Source organism: Leptosomus discolor, chromosome 20 (assembly GCF_034619465.1).
Source record: "Leptosomus discolor isolate bLepDis1 chromosome 20, bLepDis1.hap2, whole genome shotgun sequence".
Taxonomy (NCBI): Eukaryota; Metazoa; Chordata; class Aves; order Leptosomiformes; family Leptosomidae; genus Leptosomus; species Leptosomus discolor.
This window is the reverse complement of record NC_141410.1, coordinates 3,929,564-3,952,312: the sequence shown is the minus strand read 5'-3', so window position 1 is coordinate 3,952,312 and position 22,749 is coordinate 3,929,564. Positions and strand designations below refer to the sequence as shown.

At 61.2% G+C, this 22,749-nt stretch overlaps 3 protein-coding genes across 5 annotated transcripts; 1 reads left to right on the top strand and 2 right to left on the bottom strand.

The window, feature by feature from the left end:
* Positions 1-238: 238 nt before the first annotated feature.
* On the bottom strand, positions 239-1,345 carry HSPB7 (heat shock protein family B (small) member 7). Of its 3 annotated transcripts, none has more exons than XM_086476198.1 (3): positions 1,219-1,345; positions 855-988; positions 239-424 (listed from the first exon to the last, which is right to left on the bottom strand). In XM_086476198.1, the coding sequence occupies exons 1-3, from the start codon at positions 1,343-1,345 to the stop codon at positions 239-241; spliced, it is 447 nt and encodes a 148-aa protein (XP_086332324.1). The 3 variants fall into 3 exon arrangements, with proteins under 3 accessions (XP_086332324.1, XP_086332326.1, XP_086332325.1); XM_086476200.1 differs by having other exon boundaries at positions 239-385; positions 858-988; XM_086476199.1 differs by having other exon boundaries at positions 870-988.
* A 560-nt stretch (positions 1,346-1,905) lies between these two features.
* On the top strand, positions 1,906-6,643 carry LOC147414055 (chloride channel protein ClC-Kb-like). The gene is made up of 19 exons (XM_086476128.1): positions 1,906-2,011; positions 2,124-2,252; positions 2,357-2,485; positions 2,591-2,730; positions 2,850-2,927; positions 3,011-3,089; positions 3,187-3,312; positions 3,443-3,527; positions 3,648-3,749; positions 4,585-4,669; positions 4,760-4,936; positions 5,058-5,127; positions 5,278-5,388; positions 5,478-5,691; positions 5,790-5,923; positions 5,998-6,089; positions 6,180-6,263; positions 6,395-6,481; positions 6,605-6,643. The coding sequence occupies exons 1-19, from the start codon at positions 1,906-1,908 to the stop codon at positions 6,641-6,643; spliced, it is 2,067 nt and encodes a 688-aa protein (XP_086332254.1).
* A 3,141-nt stretch (positions 6,644-9,784) lies between these two features.
* Positions 9,785-21,674, bottom strand: EPHA2 (EPH receptor A2). The gene is made up of 17 exons (XM_086476330.1): positions 21,485-21,674; positions 17,845-17,912; positions 16,505-17,168; positions 15,393-15,548; positions 14,948-15,280; positions 14,746-14,870; positions 14,070-14,229; positions 13,875-13,974; positions 13,716-13,771; positions 13,509-13,634; positions 13,235-13,417; positions 12,799-12,860; positions 12,454-12,663; positions 12,217-12,366; positions 11,947-12,140; positions 10,631-10,786; positions 9,785-9,890 (listed from the first exon to the last, which is right to left on the bottom strand). The coding sequence occupies exons 1-17, from the start codon at positions 21,672-21,674 to the stop codon at positions 9,785-9,787; spliced, it is 3,039 nt and encodes a 1,012-aa protein (XP_086332456.1).
* Positions 21,675-22,749: the final 1,075 nt, after the last annotated feature.

Below are 22,749 nucleotides of genomic sequence, written 5' to 3'. Positions count from 1 at the left end.
GCGGAGCTCTGGATCTGATCTTCCCCATCAACCCTCGCCGGCTAAAAACCGCCGGAGCCGGGACTCCCCTCCGGGCTTTCTCCGGAGGGCGACGGGATGCGTCTCTCTGCGCCGGCCCCTCAGCTCCCCTCTCCGTGGGGGAGTGTTCCCGTTCCCTACCCCACATCCCACCTTCTTCCCAAATCACCCAAATAATTAACGGGGGGGGGGGGGGGGGGGGAAGGAACCCCCCGACCCCTCAAATCTTGATCTCAGTCCGGAAGGTTTGCTGGACGTGCTCGGCGTGCTTGGCGGGCTGCCGCTGCGCCCGGATGGTTAACGTGCCGTCGTCCCCCAGCGAGGACGACACCGACGTGGGGTCCACGTCTTCGGGCAGCTGGCATTTGTGGGTGAAGGTGTTCATGACGGTGCCATCCGCAGCCAGCTGGGAAAAGACCAAATATGGGTGAAAACGGGTGATTTTGGGGGGCAGGCGGGACAGGGGCTCATTGTTCCCCGCCCTTGGGCGAGGCTGGCGGTTGCGCCTTGTGTGCAGTGGTAATATTTATCTCCCCGAGGGGACAGGCGGGATGTGGGTGGCATCAGCGCGGGGACAAAGGTGCTTTCTTTGGTTGCCACCCCCCCCCCCCCCCCGCCCCCGCTCCCGGGAGAGGGGTGATTACAGGGCGCGGGTTTGTTGGGTCTCACAAGCTTCGCAAAATATGGGGCGAAAAGACGAGGAAACGGTGAATTAAACCCCACTGGGGTTATGGCCAGGGCCGTTAGGAAGTTGGGGGGGGGGTCCCCTGGTTGAGGATTTTGGGGTGCCCCACAGTTTGGGGGGGGAGGGAGCGGGGAAGGGAGGGAGCGCCCACCTTCTCGGCGTGCACCTCGATCTGGTTGTTGGAGGTGGTGACGATGATGTCCTCGGGGGCGAAGTCGCTGACGTCCACCGTGAACTGATAGGTGTTGCCCAAGGTCTTCACCGTGCCGGTGTTGCCGGACCGAGCTGCCGGAGATGGGGGGGTCACGGCCACAGTTTGGGGGATGTGTCCCGTGTCCCGTCCCCCCCCCCCCCCCCCCAATGCCTCTCCCACAGCTCCAACTCTTGCCCAGACCCTCCTGGACAGGGATGTGCCGGTGTCGGTGGGGAGAGGAGGCACCGGCGACCCCCCCCCCCCCCCCGCCTTCACTCCATCTCCCAGCCCTAAAAATGGGGTGCTTCCCCCCCCCCCTCACCTGGGAACCCCAAGGTCTCGCCGCGGGGCCGGACGAAGCTCCCGAAAAGCTCCATGGTGCCAGCGGGCGACGCTGCCCGGTGAAAGCTGCGCTCCGATCGGAAAGCAGCCGAGGATTTCCCGGTCATCCACCGCTTCCCCACCCCAGCCTCCGACCCCCAGCTCCCGCCGGGGAGGAAGAGCGAAGCCCCCTTCCTCGTCTTCCTCCTGGCGAAGCGGGACCGGTTATTTCACGGAGGGGGGGGAGGCTTGACGAGCTTTTTAAAGCCTCGTTAAGGCTCCCCGGCCGCCTGCCAGACCTCTCGTAAAACGAGCTAAATTTAGGGCTTGCGCCGGAGACGGTGGAAATTTTTCCCCTCTCTGTCCTCCTCCCCCCCCCCCCGCTCTCAACGCCGTGGAATGCGATGCCGGCGTTCCTGCCTATTATTAAGGAATAATAATGATAATTAATTAAAATACTTATTAAATACTCCCCTCCCTGGGGACTGGGAGCTTGGAGGTGGTGAGGGGGGGATGGGGGGAACCCGGCTCGCTCCGGCCCGAGCGGGTCCGTTGGCTTCGTCAAGGTCGTTTTTAATGAGCTCGTTTGCAAACTCAGTCCAGCAGCAGAGGCCGAGGCAGGAGGAGCGGCGAGGGGGTGCTGATAAAAGGGGGGGGGGGTTGTCCTGTCCCCCAAACCGTCCCTGGGATGGAGCGCCCTGTCCCTGGGGGGTTGCAGGGGAAGGAGGAGGAGAGGGTGCTGGTGTCGGAGCAGAGCTGGAGACCCTGCCCCACAGCCCGGAGGAGGCTCCGAGGTGAGACCCCCCCCCCCCACCCAAGGGTTGGGGACCTTTGGGGTGTGCGTGTGGGGGTGTGGTTTTTTTTTTGGGGGGTCAGCACCCCGTTGCTCCCTCCTCACACACACAGGGTGCCTGGAGTGGGTGAAGAGGCAGCTTTTCCGCGTCGGGGAGGATTGGTATTTCCTCTTCGTCCTGGGAGTCCTCATGGCCACCATCAGCTTCATGATGGACCTTCTCGTCTCCAGGCTCTACGAGGGTAAAGGAGGGGCTCTCATGGGGGGCTTTTGGGGGTTCACCAAGGATGGAGGGGGTGTCTTTTGGGGTGGGGGTGCATCTCCCCTCCTGATGCTTCTTCTCCAGCCCACCGGTGGCTTTACCAAGAGATCGGTGACATCTTGGTGCTCAAGTACCTCTCGTGGACCATGTACCCCATGGCGCTGGCGACCTTCTCCACCGGCTTCTCCCAAAGCATCACCCCGCATTCGGGAGGTGAGCCGGCTGCACCCCAACCTCCTCAACTCCCCAAAACTCCCCCCCCCAAGTAGCTGAGGGACCCCTAAAATTTGGATAAACCCCCCCCCCCCCTTCCTTCAGGCTCTGGCATCCCGGAGCTGAGGACCATCCTGACCGGCGTGGTGCTGGAGGACTACCTGGCCATCCAAAATTTCGGAGCCAAGGTGGTGGGGTTGACCTGCACCCTGGCGTGCGGCAGCACCGTTTTCCTTGGCAAAGTGGTGAGGGGTCCCCCCTCCACCCTGGTTCCTGGCATCGCCGGCGGATTCAGTCGGTGCCGCGGTGGTGGCGGTGGAGGGGACGCTCGGTGCCAAATTGTGTCCCCCCTGCCACCACCCAGGGTCCCTTTGTCCACCTCTCTGCCATGGCAGCGGCGTATTTGGGGAAGATGCGGACCTCGATCACGACAGAGTATGAGGTGAGGGAAGGGGGCATTTTATTTTACACCACCCCCCCCCAAAAAAATGTGGGTTATGGCTAATTCCCCCCCCGCCCCCACAGAACAAGTTCAAGCAGAACGAGATGCTGGTGGCAGCACAAGCCGTCGGGGTGGCCACGGTTTTTGGGGCACCCATCAGTGGTGAGGACCCCCTTATCCCACCTTGGGGACCCCCAATGCCCTCCCTTTCCCCCCCCAAAGACACCTCACACCCCACCCCCCACCCCCATTTTTCCAGGGGTGCTTTTCAGTGTCGAGGTGATGTCCTCCCACTTCGCCGTGCGGGATTACTGGAGGGGCTTCTTCGCCGCCACCTGCGGCGCCTTCATGTTCCGCCTCCTCGCCGTCTTCAACAGCGAGCAAGGCAAGGCAGGGCGGGCAGGCTGCGCCCCCCCCCTTCCCCTTTACCCCCCCGGGAGGGGCTGCGGCAGTTTTGGGGTGCCCACCGCCAAAACTCTGCACTCATTCCTCCCCCACCCCCCGCCCCGCCCCAGAAACCATCGCCGCTATTTTTAAGAGCAACCTCAAGATTGATTTCCCCTTCGACCTCCTGGAGACCTTCTTCTTTGCGATGGTGGGGTAAGGAGGTCCCCCTGCCTGCCCCCCTGCCTGTCCCCCTGCCTGTCCCCCTGCCTGCCCCCCTGCCTGTACCCCTGCCTGCCCCCCTGCCTGTACCCCTGCCTGCCTTCCCCTCCGCAGGGCCGTCTGCGGGCTCGTGGCCTGCGCCTACCTCTTCTGCCAGCGCTGGCTGCTGGCCGCCGTCAAGGACAACCGGCTGACGGCCAAGCTGCTGGCCACCGAGTGCGTACCGGGCGGCTGGCGGGGCGCCCTGCGTGTCCGTGCGGCTGTCCCGGGCAAGCCTGTGCGTCTGTCTGTCCCCTCCATGCACCCTGCGTGTCTGTGCAGCCGTGCCGTGCGCCCTGCTCATCCACCCCACGCACCCTGCGCATGCACCCCGTGCACCCCGAGTGTCCGTGCGCCCACCCTGTGCCCCCTGGGTGTCCGTGTGTCCATCCCACGCACCCTGCACATTCACCCCGTGCACCCCGAGTGTCCGTGCGTCCACCCTGTGCCCCTGGGTGTCCACCCCGTGCACCCTGTGCATCAACCCCACGCACCCTGCACGTGCACCCCATGCACCCCGAGTGTCCGTGCGTCCACCCTGTGCCCCCTGGGTGTCCGTGTGTCCACCCCATGCACCCTGTGCATGCACCCCGTGCACCCCGAGTGTCCGTGCGCCCACCCTGTGCCCCCTGGGTGTCCGTGTGTCCACCCCATGCAACCCTGTGCATGCACTCTGTGGCCCCTGGGTGTCCATGCGTCCACCCTGTGCCCCCTGGGTGTCCGTGTGTCCACCCCACGCACCCTGCACATGCACCCCATGCACCCCGAGTGTCCGTGCGTCCACCCTGTGCCCCCTGGGTGTCCACCCCGTGCACCCTGAGCATCCGTATGTGTGTCCCCCCACGCACCCTGGGCATCCCTACCCCCCCCCCCCTCGTGCACCCTGCCCATCCACCCCATGCACCCTGGGTGTCCATATGTCCCCCCACCCCACACACCCTGGGTCCACCCCCCCGCACCCCGTCTGTCCGTCTGTCCCCGCGCCCCCCAGCCCTGCTTCTCCCCGCTCCAGCAAGCCCGTCTACACGGTGCTGGTGGTGCTGCTCCTCGCCTCCATCACCTTCCCGCCTGGGCTGGGGCAGCTGATGGCCTCCAGGGTGAGTGGGGGGGGGAGGGGGAAACGGGGCTCCCTGGGGACACCCCAACACGTCCCAGCGGGTCCTCAGGGTGTCTGTCTGTCCTTCCAGCTCACCATGAAGGAGTACCTCATCTCCCTCTTTGACAACCGCACTTGGGGCACGCTGGTCCCCAACGCCTCCTCGGTGGCCGACCCCCCCGGTGCGGACCCTCGGGGGCTCTGGCAGGAGTGGTGCCACCCCTCTGCCACCATCTTCGGCACCTTGGCTTTCTTCCTGCTGATGAAGGTAGCCACGGCCACCCCCAGTCCCTACATGTGTCCCCCCTCCTGCTCCCCAAGATGGTGTCCCCATGGGGATGACACCCCCACCCCCCCTCGGCTGGGCGCTGTGTCCCCCCCTCCCCCAGTTCTGGATGCTGATTCTGGCCACCACCCTGCCCCTGCCCGCCGGCTACTTCATGCCCATCTTCGTCTACGGTGAGTCTGGGCATCCGCTGACCTGGACCCAGGGGGGGCTGCAGGAGGGTGGTCACCTCCAGCTGCACCATTTTGGGGGGTTGGGGGCACTCTTGGGGTCTCCCCTCCCTCCCTTCCCTGCCCCCCCCCCCCCCCCCCCCCCCATTTTAGGAGCTGCCATTGGGCGCTTGCTGGGGGAGACGGTGGCCCTGCTCTTCCCCGGGGGCATCTACTCTGAGGGGGACCTGCACCCCATCATCCCCGGTGGCTACGCCCTGGCCGGTGAGTCGGTGGGGAACAGGGGGGCACCCATGGGTGGGGGACACCCACCACCCATATCCTGACCCTCCTCCCCTGGCTCTCCACGACAGGCGCGGCCGCCTTTTCAGGCTCGGTGACCCACACCATCTCCACGGCTTTACTGGTGTGCGAGGCCACCGGTCACCTGGCCCATGTCCTTCCCGTTGTCCTGGCCGTGCTGGTGGCCAACGCCATCACCCAGAAGCATCAACCATCCTTCTACGATGGCACCATCATCGTCAAGAAGCTGCCCTACCTACCCCGCATCCGCAGCCGGCACATGGCGTAAGGCCCTGCCCTAAAGGAAACCCGTGTTTTGGGGTGATTTGCTGCAAAATGATGTAAATTGGGGTGGGGGGTGGGGGTGGGTTATGGCTCACCAGGTCCTACCAAGTGGTGGTGGAGGAGTTCATGGAGCGCCGGGTGGTGGCCTTGGCCAAGGGTGATGGCTTCAAGGAGGTGCTGGTGGCCTTGGATGCCTCCGCCGATGCCGAATACGCCGTGGTGGAGAGCACAGGTGGGATGTGGGGGGTGGGGGGGCGGTCACCGTGACTGGGGGGGGGCATCACTGGGCTTGTCCCCATCCTCCAGGGTCACCCATGCTGGTGGGCACCGTCAGCAGAGCCCAGCTGGTCGCCTTCCTCCAGAGCCACAAGCATCCCCAGGCACCTCCAGGGGAGAAGGTAAATGGGGGGTGGGGGTGGGGTGTGAGCACCCCACCCACCCAAAAAAGCTGTTTTTCCACTCAAGAACTAACCCATCACCTTCCCAAGCTGGCCACCACGGGGACGCTTGGGGACAGCTGCGCCATCGAGCCCATCATGCTCCAGCTCTCGCCGTGGACCTCCCTGCATCAGGTTGGAGCAGTGAGGGGGACACATCCTGATGGGGCTGGGATCCACCAACCCCCCCTCCCCCCCAGTTCTGTGTCACGGGACGCAGCAGGGGTGGCTTTGTCCCCACGTGTCCCCGTTGTCACCTCCCCAAGGCCCATCACCTCTTCGAGCTGCTGAAGCTGCAGCGCATCTTCGTCACCCGCTTCGGGGAGCTGGTGGGAGCCGTCAGCTGGGTGGAGGTGAGGGGGGGGACACAAAGGGGTGACAAGGGGGGGGGTAGGCAAGGGCGTGACAAGGAGGGGACAAGGGTGGGGGACAAGGAGGGGACAAGCCCCTGTCCCACCTCCTCTGTCCCCTTGCAGCTGAGGAGAGCGATCGAGGAGCTCGCCAACCGCCAGTGATGATTTCTGGGGACCCCTCCCCAGGGATGTCACCCACGGAAAGGGGGGGGGGGGTCCTGACTGCCCCCACCCCGGGGGAACCCAGATATCCAGGCTGGGGTGGGGGGGGGAGGCAGTTCTCCATCAGAGCATGCTCATGCATTAAATCATCAATCCATCACTGCTTCCTCTTCTTCCTCCTCTTCTTCCTCCTCCTCAGCCCCGTGGGTTCCCCCCCTACCCCACAGCAGCGCTCAAAACCCCCCAAATCACCCCAAAACTGCACCCAGCCCCAGGACATGCACTGAAGTGCCCCAATCTCTGCTCCCTCCCCCCCCCCCATGGCCTCCCCCTATAATTATCAGTACATAATTATCCCTAATTATTGCAATTAATCAAGGTGGTGGGTGTTTTGTGACCCCAAGGTCCTGGGGGAAATGGGGGGCTGAGTCCCCCCAGCTCTTTGGTGCCCCCCAAACTGGGGTGCAGCATTTCGGGGGGGGGGGGGGAAGCGGAGGGTGTGTCAGACACTAACGAAGACGTAATTAAGCCCGCCGGGGTAATTAAGCCCGGTGGGGCAGGTTGGGTGAGGCGGGCATGCCCGGGCCCAGCCGGAGGAGAGGTGAAGCAGGGTCAGCGCCAGGGAGACACCCCAAAAGCGGGGCAGGCGATGGGAGAGGCGCTGGGATGGGTGCTGGGGTGAGGCTGCTGGGAGCAGGGATGGGCTGCAGCACCCTTGTGCCTCATGGAGGGTGCTCGGGGGGGGTGAGGGGGACCGTGGGGGGGGGGGGGGGGGTGGGTCCACAGCACCCCCGGAGGGTGCTTTTGGGGCACGATGGGACCACAGCACCCATGTCAGCCATGGTGGGTGCTCAGCGGGGTGATGGGACCACGGGGAGGGAGACCACAGCACCCCCGTTGCCCACGGTGGGTGCTCAATGGGGGGGGGGAGAAGACCGTAGGGCGACGGGACCACAGCACCCCCGTCCCTTGGGGTGATGCTCAGTGGGGCACGGGGACTGCAGCACCCACAGCACCCATGGGTGCTGCCCCCATCCCTGGCCGTCACCCCCCCCCCCCCCCCCGCTCCCGCTCCCACGGCGATGAGGACGGGAGCTTTCCTGAAGCCGAGCCAGGCACCGGGGTGGCAGCAGGGTGGGGTGGGGGCACCCCAAAGGCCCCGCTTGCCCCGTGCCTCAGTTTCCCCACCGCCCTTATCCAGCCCCGCCCTAGGCAAACAGAGATAAGGCGCTGCCGGGTGCTGCCACACACCCAAATCCGGGGTGTCCCCCCCCCACCTCCCGCCAGCTCCTCCCCCGGCGCTGCTGGACTTGGAGCCGGGACCGAGGGTGGCAGCGGGGCTGAGACCGGCAAGCTCATGGCAGGCATGGGGCATCCACTGGCCCAAACGCCCCAAAACAGGGTGAAAACCACCCAAACGGCGGCTTTCGCCGTGAGATGCTGGTCCCCTCTAACCCACCCCCCCCCCCCCGCTCCCTTTTTTTATGGTTTTTGGGAAAAAAAACAAACCCAATCCTTTTTCCGGCGTTTTTCCACCCAGTTATTTGCAGGCACCGGGCAGCCGGCCCCGCTGCTGCCGCTTGGCTTTGGCTTTGGGGGAGTGGCGGGTGATAAAATGGCCAAATTCCTCCGAGGTTTTGCCGAGGAAAAGAGGCAGCGGATGGGAAACACTCCTGGAGTGGTGCACAACCCCTAAGCACCTTCATCACCCCTTAAAAACCTCCCTTAAACCCCCTTAAAAATGCCTTAAAAGAAAACCCTTAAAACCCCTTAACCCCCCCCTTAAACCTCCTTAACCCCCCCCCTTAAACCTCCTTAACCTCCCCCTTAAAAAAATCTTTAAAACCCCATTAAAAACCTTTTAAACCCCCTTAAAACCCACCAAAATTAAAACCCTTTAAACCCTCCTTAAACCTTTTTAACCCCCCCCTTAAAAGTGCTTTAAAATACCCTTTAAACCCCTTAAAAAAAAAAAAACCCTTAAAACCCCTTGAAGCCCATTTTAAAAATCCTTAAAACTCCTTAAAAAAAATATCCTTAAAACCCCCTAAACCCCCTTTAAAAATGCTTTAAAATCCCCCTTAAAAAAAAAACTATTTGAAACACCTTAAACCCCTTAAAACAATCCTTAAAATCCCTTAAAATAAAAAAAAATCCTTAAAACCCCATTATAAATATCCTTAAAACCTCCCTTAAACCTCCTTAAACCTCCTTAAAAACCCTTTAAAACACCTTTAAACCCCCCCAAACTTAAAACCCCTTAACCCCTCCCTAAAAAAAAAAAAAACACCTTAAACCCCCTTAGAATCACTCTTAAACTCCCCAAAATACCCTCAAAACCCCCTAAACTCCCTTAAAAAATACCCTTAACCCCTCCTTAAAAATATCCAAACCCCCTTAAAACCTGGGGAACCCCCCACCCTCCCTCTCTGCCCCCCAAATTCCCGCAATCTCTGCAAGCCCGTGGGAAACAATGATATTCTAGAAAACAAAAAAAGCACATTTTTATTCCAATCAAAACCCCACGAAAATCCCCTAAACCCCCAAAAAGCCATGAAAAAAAGGGGAAAAAAAAAAAAAAATCCGGGTTTTTGTTTTGCGGGTATTTTTTTTTTTTTAATTTTCCCCCTTTTTGCTCTCCCGCATCTGACACGACCTTCGCTTCCTTGCAATAAATATACAAAAATAGAATAAATTACATTAAAAAATAAAAGGACAAGGTAACACTGGCAGATCAGCGTCAAAGGAGAGGGAAAAAAAAAATACCAAAACCCACCCAAAAACCCGGTGGGAGAGGAATAAATAGGGTCAAAAAAGGCAAAAAAAAAGCCCAGTTTTGGGGCTGAGCCCTTTTTTTTTTTCTTCTTGAAATGTGGGGGGAAAAAAAAAAAAAAAAAAAAAAAGAACCCCCCAAACCACATCCCCCCCTGCCCCAAGCCCAAAAATGAGCTTGAAACTGAATTTTCATCATTTTTGTGGGGGGAGGATGGGGGTGAGACCCGTTTCATCCCCAACCCCGGGGATAATATTAATAATAATACTATAAAAAAAAAAAACCCTTTAATAATAATAGAAATAATAAATAAGCCCCTCGGGGAGGAGGGGGGTCTTCATTTGGTTGCTTTCAAGTATTTTGGGGGGTTAGAGGGGCCCCCCCCCGGCGCCGACCTGCTCCTGCAGCCCCAGCAGGCTGTAGGCGATGCGCTTCTGGTGCCCCGGCAGGCGCACGCCGATTTTCTTGATGTCGCTGGGAAGGAGGAGAAGGGGAGAGAAAATGACCCAAAATCTGCGGTTTTTGTCCCCATTCCCCAGGGAGGCTCCTTCTGGCCGGGTCCTGGCCAGGGAACGGCTAATTTTATCCCATCCCCCGGGCCCAGCACGCCAACGCCGCCGGAGCGGTTTCCTTTCCCAGCACGTCCCTGTCCCCGCGGGAGCTGGAGGGGATGGTAGGGGGACAGAGGGGGGATGGCAAGGGGACAGCAGGGGGACGGCATGGGGACAACATGGGGATGGTATGGGAATGTCAAGGGGACAGCAGGGGGAGAGTATGGGGACATCAAGGGGACAGCAGGGGGACAGTATGGGGAATATTGAGGGGACAGCATGGGGATACTATGGGAATGGCATGGGGGCAGTATGACGATACTATGGGGACACGATGGGGACAGTATGGGGACACCATAAGAATATAAAGGGGACAGTATGGGGACAGCAAGGGGACAGCATGGGGACAGTTTGGGGAATATTGAGGGGACAGCATGGGGACACCATGGGACTGGTATGGGAATATAAAGGGGACAACATGGGGATGGGGACAACATGGGGATGGTATGAGGACATCAAGGGGACACACCATAGGGACACCATGAGGACACCAAGGGGATGGTTTGTGGACACCAAGGGGACAGCGTGGGGACACTATGGGGACACCAAGGGGATGGTTTGTGGACACGATGGGGACGGCACGGGGACAGCACGGGGACTCACTCGCTGGTCATCTGCAGGACCTTCTCGATGGTGCTGTAGCCCGAGGCCATGAAGTGCTCGGTGTACTGGGGCATGCGGATGGACTCCAGCCACTCGGGGACGGAGCGGAAGGGGACGCCCTCGGAGCCGCTGGTGCTGGGCAGGCGGATGGAGACCCTGGGGGCGCGAAACGGGGGGGGGGACGACACACGACACGACAGGGCGCACGTGAGCGGGGGAGGGGCAAAAAGTGACGCAAAACCGCGATGTGGAAATGCGACGGCGCCAAAAAAAAGGTGCGAAAATGGAGGGACGCAAAAAGTGGGGCAGAAACGGGAGGATGGAAGAAACGATGCGAAAAGGGGAAGGTGCAAAAATAATGTGGAAACGAGACGAGGCAAAAAATGACGCAGAAATGGAAGGGCACAAAAAATGACGCGGAAATGGAAGGCGGCAAAAAGTAATGCAGAAATGAAAAGACGCAAAAGATACTGCAAAAACGGAACGGCACGAAAAATGGTGCCAAACCAGAAAGGTGCAAAACACGATGCAGAAATGGAAGGGCGCAAAACAATGTTGGAATTGAAAGATGCAAAAAAATGGTGCAGAAATGGAAAAAATGATGGGAAAACGGGAGGATGCAAAAAATAACGGAGACGTGAAAGGATGGAAAAAGCGACGTGGAAATGCAAAGACGCAAAAATAAAATGCAAACATTGAAAGATGCAAAAAAACCCACTGCTGCAGAAAGGGAAGGAGGCACAAAATGATGCAAAAAAAAATAGAGAGGCAGAAAAAAGGCACAAACGCAGGAAAAGCGACGCCGACACGCGACGATGCGGAGCTGCGCGAAACAACGCCCCGGTGCGAAGCGGAACGGCAAAAGCCCCCGCCCAAGGGAGCGCAGGGCAGCACGAGCGTGACGTAACCGGCGCGGAAAAAAAGCGAGGGGCGACGCAAGAGCGCCCCGACGTAAAAAAAGAAGGTGGGAATGATGCAAAGAGTAAGTGGAAATGCCAAAAAAAAAAAAGAGGGAAGAACGCAGAAAACAGGAAACACCGCCAACGCGGGGGGAAAGCGAAATGCACGGGTGCAAAGAAGCAGAAAAGAGTGCAAGAACGCAAATATAATTAAAAAAAAAAAGCAAGAATATAAAGCGGCGGCATCGAGTCAAGCGCAGCCGCGAAGGAGCGGGAAGGCGGAGCGGCAAAACCCAGCCCAGGCGGCAAAACCTGCAAAATCCCCCCAAAACGGACGGCGGGAAAACAAAAATAAAATGCAAAAGGCGCCCAAAGCACCGCCACGCTGCGACCAGCGCCCCCGCCCCGGCGGCTCACCGGGGGTCGAAGTCTGCCAGCGCCTTGAGGGACTCGGGGGCGCGGATGAGTTTGTCGAGGATGCTGACGATGTCGGCGAATTTGGGGCGCCGGCCGCGCTCCTGCTGCCAGCATTGCATCATCAGCTGGTAGATGGCGGAGGGGCAATCCAGGGGGGCGGGGAGGCGGAAGCCCTCGTTGATGGCCTTCATCACCTACGAGGAGGAGGAGGTTGAGGCGAAAGAAAGCGCCCCCCCCAAAATTTGGTGGTGGTGGAGGGCGGCTGCTCACCTCGTGGTTGGAGAGCTCCCAGTAGGGCCGCTCGCCGTAGGACATCACCTCCCACATGACGATGCCGTAGCTCCAGACATCGCTGGCGGAGGTGAACTTGCGGTAGGAGATGGCTTCGGGCGCCGTCCAGCGGATGGGGATCTTCCCACCCTGCGGCGACACCGGGGTCAACGCTGCGCCCCCTCCAAAGGCGACGCCTCCACCGCGGCCAACCCCCTCACCTCGGGGGGCACTTACGCTGGTGGTGTAGGTGGCTTCGGGGTCATCTTCCAACACCCTTGAAAGCCCAAAATCGGACACTTTGCACACCAAGTTGCTGTTCACCAAGATGTTCCGGGCGGCCAGATCCCGGTGGACGTAATTCATGTTGGCCAAGTACTTCATGCCGGCGGCGATGCCCCTCAACATCCCCACCAGCTGGATGATGCCAAACTCCCCTTCTTTTTCCTGGGAAAAGCGGGGAATCCAGCCTCGAATCCGTCTTTCGTCACAACTCTCACGGTGGGTTTTGGGGGGGTTCCACCACCCGGTACTCCTTGCCCAAGGGTGGGGGGGGACGCGTTGCCACCGCGCTCCACCTACCCGCAGGAATTTATCCAGCGCGCCGTTCTCCATGTACTCCGTGATGATCATGAAGGGCTTGTCTGTACGATAAAAAAAAAAAGGGCCAAAACGGGTCAAAAAAATCCCAAGCACCCCCTCAAAAAAAAACCAAACAACCCCCAAAAACCCCCAACTCCTCCCAAAAGCAAACAAAAAAATCCCCCAACCTCCTCAAAAATCCCCCAACCCCCCCCAAACCCACCCCCCCTCCCCCCCCAAAAAAACCAACCTCAAAACCCCTCAACAAAACTACAAAACCCTCAAAAAAACCAACCCCAAAATCCAAAAAGTCACCCCAAACCCCACCCGTTGTTGCTCAGAACACCCCATTTTTATACAGCCTTTTTTGGGGGCGTTTTGCAGGGAAATTGTTGTTTTTTTTTTTCGGGAGGACAGGGCATGACACGACACTCACACTTGGAGACGACCCCTTCGAGGCGGATGATGTTGTGGTGGCAGAACTGGCCCATGATGGTGGCTTCGCTCAAGAAGTCCACCCGTTGCTTCTCCGTGTAGCCCACCTTCAGGGTCTTGATGGCCACCGGCACCTCCTTCTTCCCACGCTTCAGGGTGCCCTTGTAGACCTCCCCAAATTCGCCTGCTCAGAGGAAGGGGGGGGGACGTTTAACCCCCCACCCTGGTGCAATTTTGGGGCGTCTTTGGGGCGACGAAGCCACCTGAGGACCTACCGGCGCCGATGACCTTCTGGCGGGTGATGGAGGATGGAGGGATCTCGGTGGTGAACTTGAGCATGGCTTGGTTGGGGTCTTCGTAGGTGTGTGGGTCCACGTAGGTCTTGAGGGGCTTCAGCTGGTCTGTGGGGCGCCGGGGGCGGGGGTCAGCACCCATGCCACCCCCCACTCATCCCCGTTGACCCCACCATCCCATTTGCTCACCTGACTTGGAGAAGTAGACGTCCTCGGCGGACTGGCGTGGCCGTGATCGCCTCTTCCTGCAGAAAAGCAGTGGTTTGCCCCCCCAAAATCACCCCTTGCCCATCTTTGGTGGCGGAAAAATGGTATTTTGGGAATTTTGAGGGGTTTTTATCTCCTTACCGCCGAAGAACGTAAAGGAGAGCAGCCAAGAGGAGGAGGACGAAGAAGACACCAGCAAGGGAGCCGCTGATGACGGCGGTGGATGCCATGGCCTCGGCGCCTGCGGGGACGGTTCGGGGGGTGTTTCGGGGTGAACCACGCACCCCCCGGACCCCCCCCCCACCAAAATCCTGCCCACCCCGCCAAGGTCCTCACCCTCGGGCAGGGTCTCAAACTCGTGCTGGGGGCTGTAGGCGCCGTGGCCGTCCGGGGTGAGCGCCTGGACCCGCACCACGTAGGCGGTGGCAGGGGACAACTTGGGGAGGGTGACAGAGGTGCCCTCGCAGCGCAGCACCGAGTAGCTGTTCTCATCCACCTGGGGACAGGGGTGGGGGCAAGGGTGGAGGTGACATGGGTGGAAGTGACACGGATGGCTGGAGAGCTGACACGGATGGGGGCAGGGATGGAGGTGACACGGATGGATGGAGGGGTGACATGGATGGACGGGTGACATGGATGGGGGCAGGGATGGAGGTGACACGGATGGAGAGGTGACATGGATGGAGGTGACATGGATGGAGGTGACATGGATGGATGGAGAGGTGACATGGATGGGGGCAGGATGGAGGTGACACGGATGGAGAGGTGGCACGGATGGAGGTGACATGGATGGATGGAGAGGTGACACAGATGGAGGGGTGACGTGGATGGGGGCAGGATGGAGGTGACACGGATGGAGCTGATGTGGATGGAGGTGACACAGATTGGGGAGGTGACACATGGATGAGGGGACACACGCGGATGGAGGGGACACACGCGGATGGAGGGGACACACGCGGATGGAGGGGACGGATTTGGGGGTGGTGGGCTGCAGCCGTGACACGGGACGGACCTTCTTGCTGTAGGTGACCTCGTACTTCCAGACCCGGCTCTGTTGCCGCGGTGGCACCGTCCAGGAGAGGACCAAGCTGGTGGCCGTCCGTCCATCCAGGCTCACCGATGTCACCCGGGGTGGCTCTGCCGTGGGGACAGGGACGTCACGGAGGCGCCCCCATGACGCAGGGAAGGCACGGGAGACGCCGGTGGCCCCTTACCCGTCTGGTTGACGCTGATGGTGGCGGTGGCCGCGCTACGGCGGTGGCTGTAGGGTGACACCCCGTTCCGGGCTTCGACGGTGAAGGTGTAGTTGACGTGTGGCTCCAGGTCGGTGACGGTGACCCCCGTCCCCGTCAGCCCCCGGGGGGGCTGCGAGTAGCGGACGCCCCCGTCGCAGGGACGGCACTCCCCGCTCTCGGGCCAGCACTGCTCGCAGGTGACGCTGTAGGTGACATCCTCACGGCCACCCGGGTCGGCGGGGGGGGACCAACGGAGCTGCACCGTCGCCCCCAGCCCCACGGCCGTGACGCTTTGGGGGGGCGAGGGGGGACCTGGTTGGGGACACACACAGAGAGCAGAGAGGAGGGGGGGGGGTCAGGGGGGGTGATGGCTGCGCTGTGCCTCAGTTTCCCCTCCCCCCCCCCTCCCAAAAGGGTCACTTACGGGTGCAGGGGTCAGTGGGGGGGTCGGCGGGGGCGCGGAAGAAGCCGTCCTGGCAGGGGCAGGCGGCGGCGGCGGCGGGGGAGGGCAGGGTGTGGGGGGGACAGGGCTGGCAGCCGCTCGCGGACACCGTCGCCTTGAAGGAGCCGGGGGGACAAGCTGGGAGGGGGGACACACAAACACGACACAATGACATCAGTGGCACCCCAAATCCCCCCCTCCCCACCTACAGCATCCTCACCCAGGTGGGTTGGGGGGAGCATCACCACTCCCCCCCCCCGCCCCAAGCACCCAGAGTGAGGATTTTAAGGTATTTCACCTCATTTTGCAGCTTCTTTGTTATTGGGGGACCCCCCCACCCCTCCAGCCCGCCCCCCTCCCGGCTGAGCCCTGCCGCGCTCACTGCACTAGTGATGCTCGAGGGGTGAGGATGGGGCTGCCGCCTCACTTCTCTGCACCCCAGAGTGCCCAGACTGGGGATTTTGGGGTATTTTGCCTTATTTTGCAACTCCTTTATTATTTATGCTCCACGGAGAGAACAGGACCCCCCCAGCCCACCCCTCTCCTGGCTGAGCCCTGCCGCGCTCGCTGCACTAGTGACGCCCAAGGGTGAGTATCCAGAATGGGGAATTTTGGCGCCAACACCTCATTTCTCCACCCCAGACTGGGGATTTTAGGGTATTTCACCTTATTTTTGCAGTTTCTATTATTATTGGGGCTCACCCCCCCCCAGCCCACCCCTCTCCTGGCTGAGCCCTGCCGCGCTCGCTGCACTGGTGACGCTCAAGGGTGAGGACCCAGCACAGCAGGTTTTGGTGCTGCCACCTCCTTCTTCCACCCCAGACCGGGGATTTTAGGGTGTTTCACCTTATTTTTGCAGTTATTATTATTGGGACCCCCCCCCCCCCCCCAGCCCACCCCTCTCCCGGCTGAGCCCCGCTGCACTCACTGCACTAGTGACGCTCAAGAAGGATCCCGGATGGGGGATTTGGGGGCCAACACCTCATTCCTCCACCGCCCCTTTCTATCCCCTGCCATGCACCGACCTGGTGCGTCCTCAGCCCCCCCAGTCCCCCCAGCTCCCGACCCCAGTTTACCCCCGTCCCAAGCTCTACCTTGGCAACTCTCTCCCACTTTCTCGTAGCCGGCGCGGCACAGGCACTCCCCGATGGGCACCAACCACTCGCCGTCGGCGTTGCAGTGCAAAGCCGGAGCTTGCTCGGCCACCGCTTCCTCCACGCACGTTCCCCGCACCTCGGCCAAGGTCTGCGAGTCGGCGCCGGCCACCGTTTCGGGGAAACGAGCCATCCCCCGGAACACAGCCGGGCACCTCTTGTAGTAAATCCGGACGGAAAGCAACGCCACGCAAGCTCCTAAATCCTGGAAAGCCAAGTAGAAACCTTTCCGGCGGAGGGGTCCCACCGATCGCACCTCAACGTTGAGTTTAACGTTCCGGGAAGCAAAATCCTCTTGGACGGTGATTTCATCCGGAGCGATGGTGTCGATCTTCTTGAATTGCCGCTTCTGGAAGTTGGTGCCGTAATCCACGTCGGATTCGGCGTAGTAGAGGTTGAAGGTCTCCTTGCAGGAGCCGCCGCCGGCGGTGGGGAAGCTGTTGCAGTCGCGGACGGTGAACTGGAGCTCGATGAAGATGCGCTGGGCCACCCCGCGGTAGATCCAGTTGGTGCGGAGCCAGTTCTCCTGCTCGCCCTCCAGCACGTGGCACACCGAGTAGATGTAGATCAAGGAGTCGTTCAGCACGTTCTGCAGCAGGTCCCACTGTCCCCCCGCCCCAGAGAGAGAAATGGGGGCTATGGCGGGGGAGGCAGGGTGGGTGGTGGCCCTGGTGCCCGTGGATGCAGTTGTCCTCGGCCCCGTGGGTGTCCCCGTCTCCATTCCCGTGGGTGTCGCTGCCCCCACGGAGGTCCCCAACCCCATGGATGGCCCCATCTCCATCTCCATGGGTGTTCCCATGGATGCCCCCATCCCCATCGAGGTCCCCATGGATGCCCCCATCCCCATGAAGGTCCCCGTCCTCATGAAGGTCCCCGTCCCCATGGCTGCCCCCATCCCCATGGAGGTCCCGAACTCCATGGAGGTCCCCATATGTGCCCCCATTCCCATGGAGCTCCCCATGGAGGTCCCCATCCCCATGGAGGTCCCCCATCCCCATTTCCATGGAGCTCCCCGTCCCCATGGAGGTCCCCCGTCCCCATTCCCATGGAGGTCCCGGTCCCCATGGAGGTCCCCGTCCCCATTCCCATGGAGCTCCCCATCCCCATGGAGGTCCCCCGTCCCCATTCCCATGGAGGTCCCCCATCCCCATGGAGGTCCCCCGTCCCCATTCCCATGGAGGTCCCCCATCCCCATGGAGGTCCCCCATCCCCACCCCCGGTGTGGGCTCTCGGGGGGGTGCTGGCCAGCGGGGCCGGACGCCCAGGTCCCGGGTGCTCACCCCTTTGCCGTAGGGCTGGGTGAGCCAGCCCAGCTCGCCCTGCGCCTTGGCGAAGTCCAGCAGGACCACTGCGGTGAGAGGAGAGGGGTGTTACGGGGCGAGCGTGAAGCCTGGGAGATGCCACCAGGACCCACGGATGGCCCCAGGACCTGCAGGTGCCACCAATACACCCCTTGGACCCACGGATGTCCCTGGGACCCATGGATGTCCTCCAGGACCCATGGACATTCTCCAGAACCCACGGACATTTCCCAAGACCCACAGATGTCCTCCAGACCCATGGACATTCCCCAGGACCCATGGATGTCATTCCAGGACCCATGGATGTCCTCTGGGACCCATGGATGTTCCCCAGGACCCACAGATGACCTCTGGGACCCATGGATGTTATTCTAGGACCCATGGACATCCCACAGGACCCACAGATGTCCTCAGGACCCATGTGTATATCCCTGGGACCCACAGGTGCCCCTGGGACCCACGGACATCCCACAGGACCCACGGATGTCCTCTGGGACCCACGTGTATATCCCTGGGACCCACAGGTGCCCCTGGGACCCACGGATGTCCCTCAGGACCCCCAGACACCCCCAGTCCCAACAGATTCCCCCGGGACCCCCACGAGAAGACCCCCAGGGACACTCCCCTCCCCAAAAAAAAGAGGGGAACCCGAGGCAGAGCTCTGCGGCGCGCCGAGGCCCGGCAGACCTGCCGCGGCACGCCGGCCGCCCCGGCGAGGGCGGTGGCCGGATCCAGCGCCCGGGAGAGGAAGAGGAGGCCGCCGAAGGCCGGGAGGGAAGCGGTGATGACGGGTGCACACCCCCCACCCCCCCCCTTCGGTGAATCACCCCCCAGGAATGTGCCCTGACGCCTGGGTTCTCCAGGCCTGGGGGGTGGGGGAGTTTCAGGGACGGATGCCCCCCCCGAAGCCCCTCTGCTGAGAACGGGCGAGCTCGTGACCTGCCCCAAGAGGGTAAAGTCTGGCGGGGGTGGGGGGGATGGTGCCAAAAATTTTTTGGGGGGACACACACACACACACGTGGCCCTGTTGTGTCCCACCCCCCGTGGCCGGGGTCAGGAAGGATGCCGGGGCGGATATCCCGGCTTTCCTGCGGCTGGAAATCCCCCCGCTCGGCTCCGGAGAGCGGAAAGCCGGTGGGAGGGTGGTGCATGAGCTGAGTTGGGGGGTTCTCTGCGGGGGTGTGCTGCCCCCACCACCGTGCCCACCCCCCCGCGGGGGTGAGTCAGGGGAGGAACCCGGGGCTGTGGCGGTTGAGTCAAGGGGTGCAGCACCCCAGGGCGCACCCACGCCCGGGGCCACCGGTGCTGTTGCCACCTCCGGTGCCATCACTCATCGGCATCTGCACCCCCATCCCTGATGCCACCCACAGCCCCTCTGCCATCGCCAGCACCATCATCGCCATCGTCGCCACCACCAGCGGCATCTCTGTTGCCATCATCAACATGGCCACGGCCATCACCACGGCCATCACCATGGCCATCACCAACATGGCCATGGCCATCAATATCACCACGGCCATCACCACCACCACCTCCAACACCCTCATCACCACGGCCATCATCACGGCCATCACCACCTCCAGCGCCATCACCAACATGGCCATGGCCATCAACATCACCACGGCCATCACCACCACCACCTCCAACGCCCTCATCACCACGGCCATCACCACCACCATCTCCATTGCTACAACACCTCCAGCGCCACCACCACCATCTCCACCACCACCACCTCCATCCGCAGTCCCTGTCACTGTCCCCACCTGCATGGGCACTGCTGCCACCACCGCTGCCACCACCACCATCACCGCACTCCACATCTGCATCCCCGTCCCATCCCGGGCTCATCCTTGTCCCCATCCCCAGCTGCATTTTCATCCCCATCCCTGTCCTGTCCCCAATCCCCACCCCAATCTAAATCTGGATCCCAACCCCAAAATGAATCCAAATCCCACCCCAATCCTGTCCCCACTCCAGTCTCAATCCCAGTCCCATTCCCATCCCAATCCTGTCCCCATCCCCTGCCCTCACATTCCCATCCCAATCTTAATCTGGATCCCAACCCCAAAATGAATCCAAATCCCATCCCAACCCTGTTCCCACCCCCTCCCATTCCCATCCCAATCTGAATCTCAATCCCAATCCCATCCCCATTCCCAAATGAATCCCAATCCCACCCCCCCATCCCCATCCTCTCTCTATCCCAATCCTGATCCCAAAATTAATCCAAACCCCATCCCAATCCCACCCCATTCCATTCCCCACCTCTGGACCCCCCACCCCTGCCATGTCCCACCCTTGGGGACACCCCAAACACCTCAGGGACACCCCGGCTGGGGGCACCCAGCACCCCCCACCTCCCCATCCCACTGGATTCCGTCCTTTCCAGGGGACGGGAAGTGACCCCCCCACCCCCTCCCAAAAGCTGCTGCTCTCCCAACACTTTCCCCTTTATTTACACTTTTTGGACCCAAAATCCCGATATCCCCGAGGATCCCCCCCGGGAATCAGCACTTGGAGAACGCGTCCCAGATCCCACAGCCGCGTTGGGGCACTCGGGGGTCACCCCCCTCCGCCTGCCCCGCAGCACTTTAAAAAACCCTCATTTTAGGTTTTTTTTTACCCCGTTTTTATTTTTTAGGGGGTATTTTCCACTCCAAACCACCCCCAAACCTCCGATTTCTTTGCTCTGGGGGCCGGATCCTTCCATCTTTCCCTCAAAAAGCACCGGATTAAACCCTTCTGATGGAATTTTTTAGGAACGTCAATTTTTGTGAAAGAGCTCTTTCAAAAAAAGTGACTTTTCCCCTTTTTTTGACCCCAAACCCCCAAAACTGAGGCCAAAAATCAACCAGGGAAGGGTTGCGAGGTGGAAACCAGGACGCTGCTTGTTTTTTCCCAGCACTTTTTGGAGTTTTCCTGACATTGTTTTCCAGCTCTCCGGGCCAGACCCTGCCCGGCCCAGCGCCGGCCATGGGAAAACTCCATTTTAGGGTGATTTTCCTCTTTTTCGGGGTTATTTTGGTTTTAATCTCCTCTACCCTGACCGCTCTGACGGACTTTTTTCGGGGGGGCACCCACCAGGATCCGGCCCCGCTGCATGAGCCGGACGCTCTGCATGGGAAAAGTTGCCCAAACCTCTTGGTTCTCCCCCCGTTTCAGCTTTTTTCCCGTCTGTTTTAGCTTTTTCCCCCCTGTTTTAGCTTTTTCCCCCCATTTTAGCTCACCCCCCCATTGTAGCTTCCCCCCACCCGTTTTAGCTTCCTCCTCCCCCTACTTTTACTTTTTTCCCTCCCCTATTTTATCTCCCCCCCGCCTTTTTTAACTTTTTTCCCCGCTTTTTAACACACCCCCCCCCCCCCCCAAACGCGCCCCGGCAGCCGGCGATTCACCGCCGCACCCATGGGTGCCCCTTTTTTTCCGGGAGGGGGATTTTCCATCCTTTATTTTGGGGGGGGCTCTCTCAGCCTTCCCCTAACCTCTCACCCCCCAAACCGCCCAAACTTACCCCAAAACCCACCCCACCGCTTTGAGTGCTCACCCAGCACTCCCCCCCCCCCGCCCAGCACCCCAATAAGTGGGTTTTGGGGTGCCCCCCCCCCCCACGCGTGGAGCTCACCTTCTTCGGCTGCCAGGGGGGTGAGGGCGGTGAGGAAGAGGAGGAAGGCCAGGGGGTTGCCCGCCATGGCGGGGGGGGGGGGTGGGTTTTGGGGGGGGGGGGTGATGGTGTTCCGGGGTGCACCCCACAACCGGCGGCACCCAGCGCTGTGGGGCGTGTGGGGCTGAGCACCCCGCTCCTGTTCATTCATGTCCCGAGTGATGTCACCCGGCCACTCCCGCTCTTAAAGGGACGGGAGCTGCTCCCAGTACCCACCAGTACGGGACTGGGAGGGCCCGAGTCTGAGGAAGGGATGTGACTGGGTTGGGAGAGGGGAGTGGGGGGTGTCTGGGAAGTGGGGGTAGGGGTTTGGGGGTTGGGGGCGTGGGTCCGGATCCGTCCCGTGGTGCTGGGTGCGTGGGTCCGGATCCGTCCCGCACCACCGCGTCTCTCCCCTCCCCCTCAAACAGCTCCGGCCCCGAAGGGGTTAAAGCCGCCCCCTCCCCCCGCCCCCTCCCCTTTCATTCATGAAGCGGCGTGGGAAGGGGGGGGGGGGCGGCAGCCAATGGCGGCGGGGGGCGGGGCCAAGCGGCTACTACCGGCCACTCCCCCCGCCCACCCGCCCAGCACCCGCAGCACCCCCAGCCCCGTCGCCCCCCAGATCCCCCAGCCCCCCAAACCCAGTACGCCCATCCCCCCCAATCCCACGGGATCTGCGGCACCCCAAATCCCCCGGTATCCCCATCCCACCCCCCCCCAGCACCTCAAATCCCACAGCACCTCAATCCCATTACCCCCATCACATCAAACCACCCAGCACCCCAAATTCCTCAGTACCCTCATCCCCAGCACCCCCCGCATCCCAAATCCCGCAGGATCTGCAGCACTCCAAATCCCCAGCACCCCAAAACGCCAGTACCCCATCCCATCACCTCCCAGCACCCCGAATCCCCAGCACCCCAAATCCCCCAGTACCCCCATCCCATCAGCCCCAGCACCTCCATCCCCATCAACCTCAGCACCCCAAATCCCACAGCACCCCAATCCCATTACCCCCATCACACCAAACCCCCTAGCACCCCAAATTCCTCACTACCTTCATCCCCAGCACCTCAAATCCCCAGCACCCCAAAACCCAAGTACCCCATCCCATCACCTCCCAGCACCCCAAATCCCCCAGCACCCCCCTCCCCATCAATCTCAGCACCCCAAATCCCTCAGCACCCCCCTCTCCACGATCCCATCGCACCCCCAAATCCCCCAGCACCCCAAATGAGTCAGGGCAC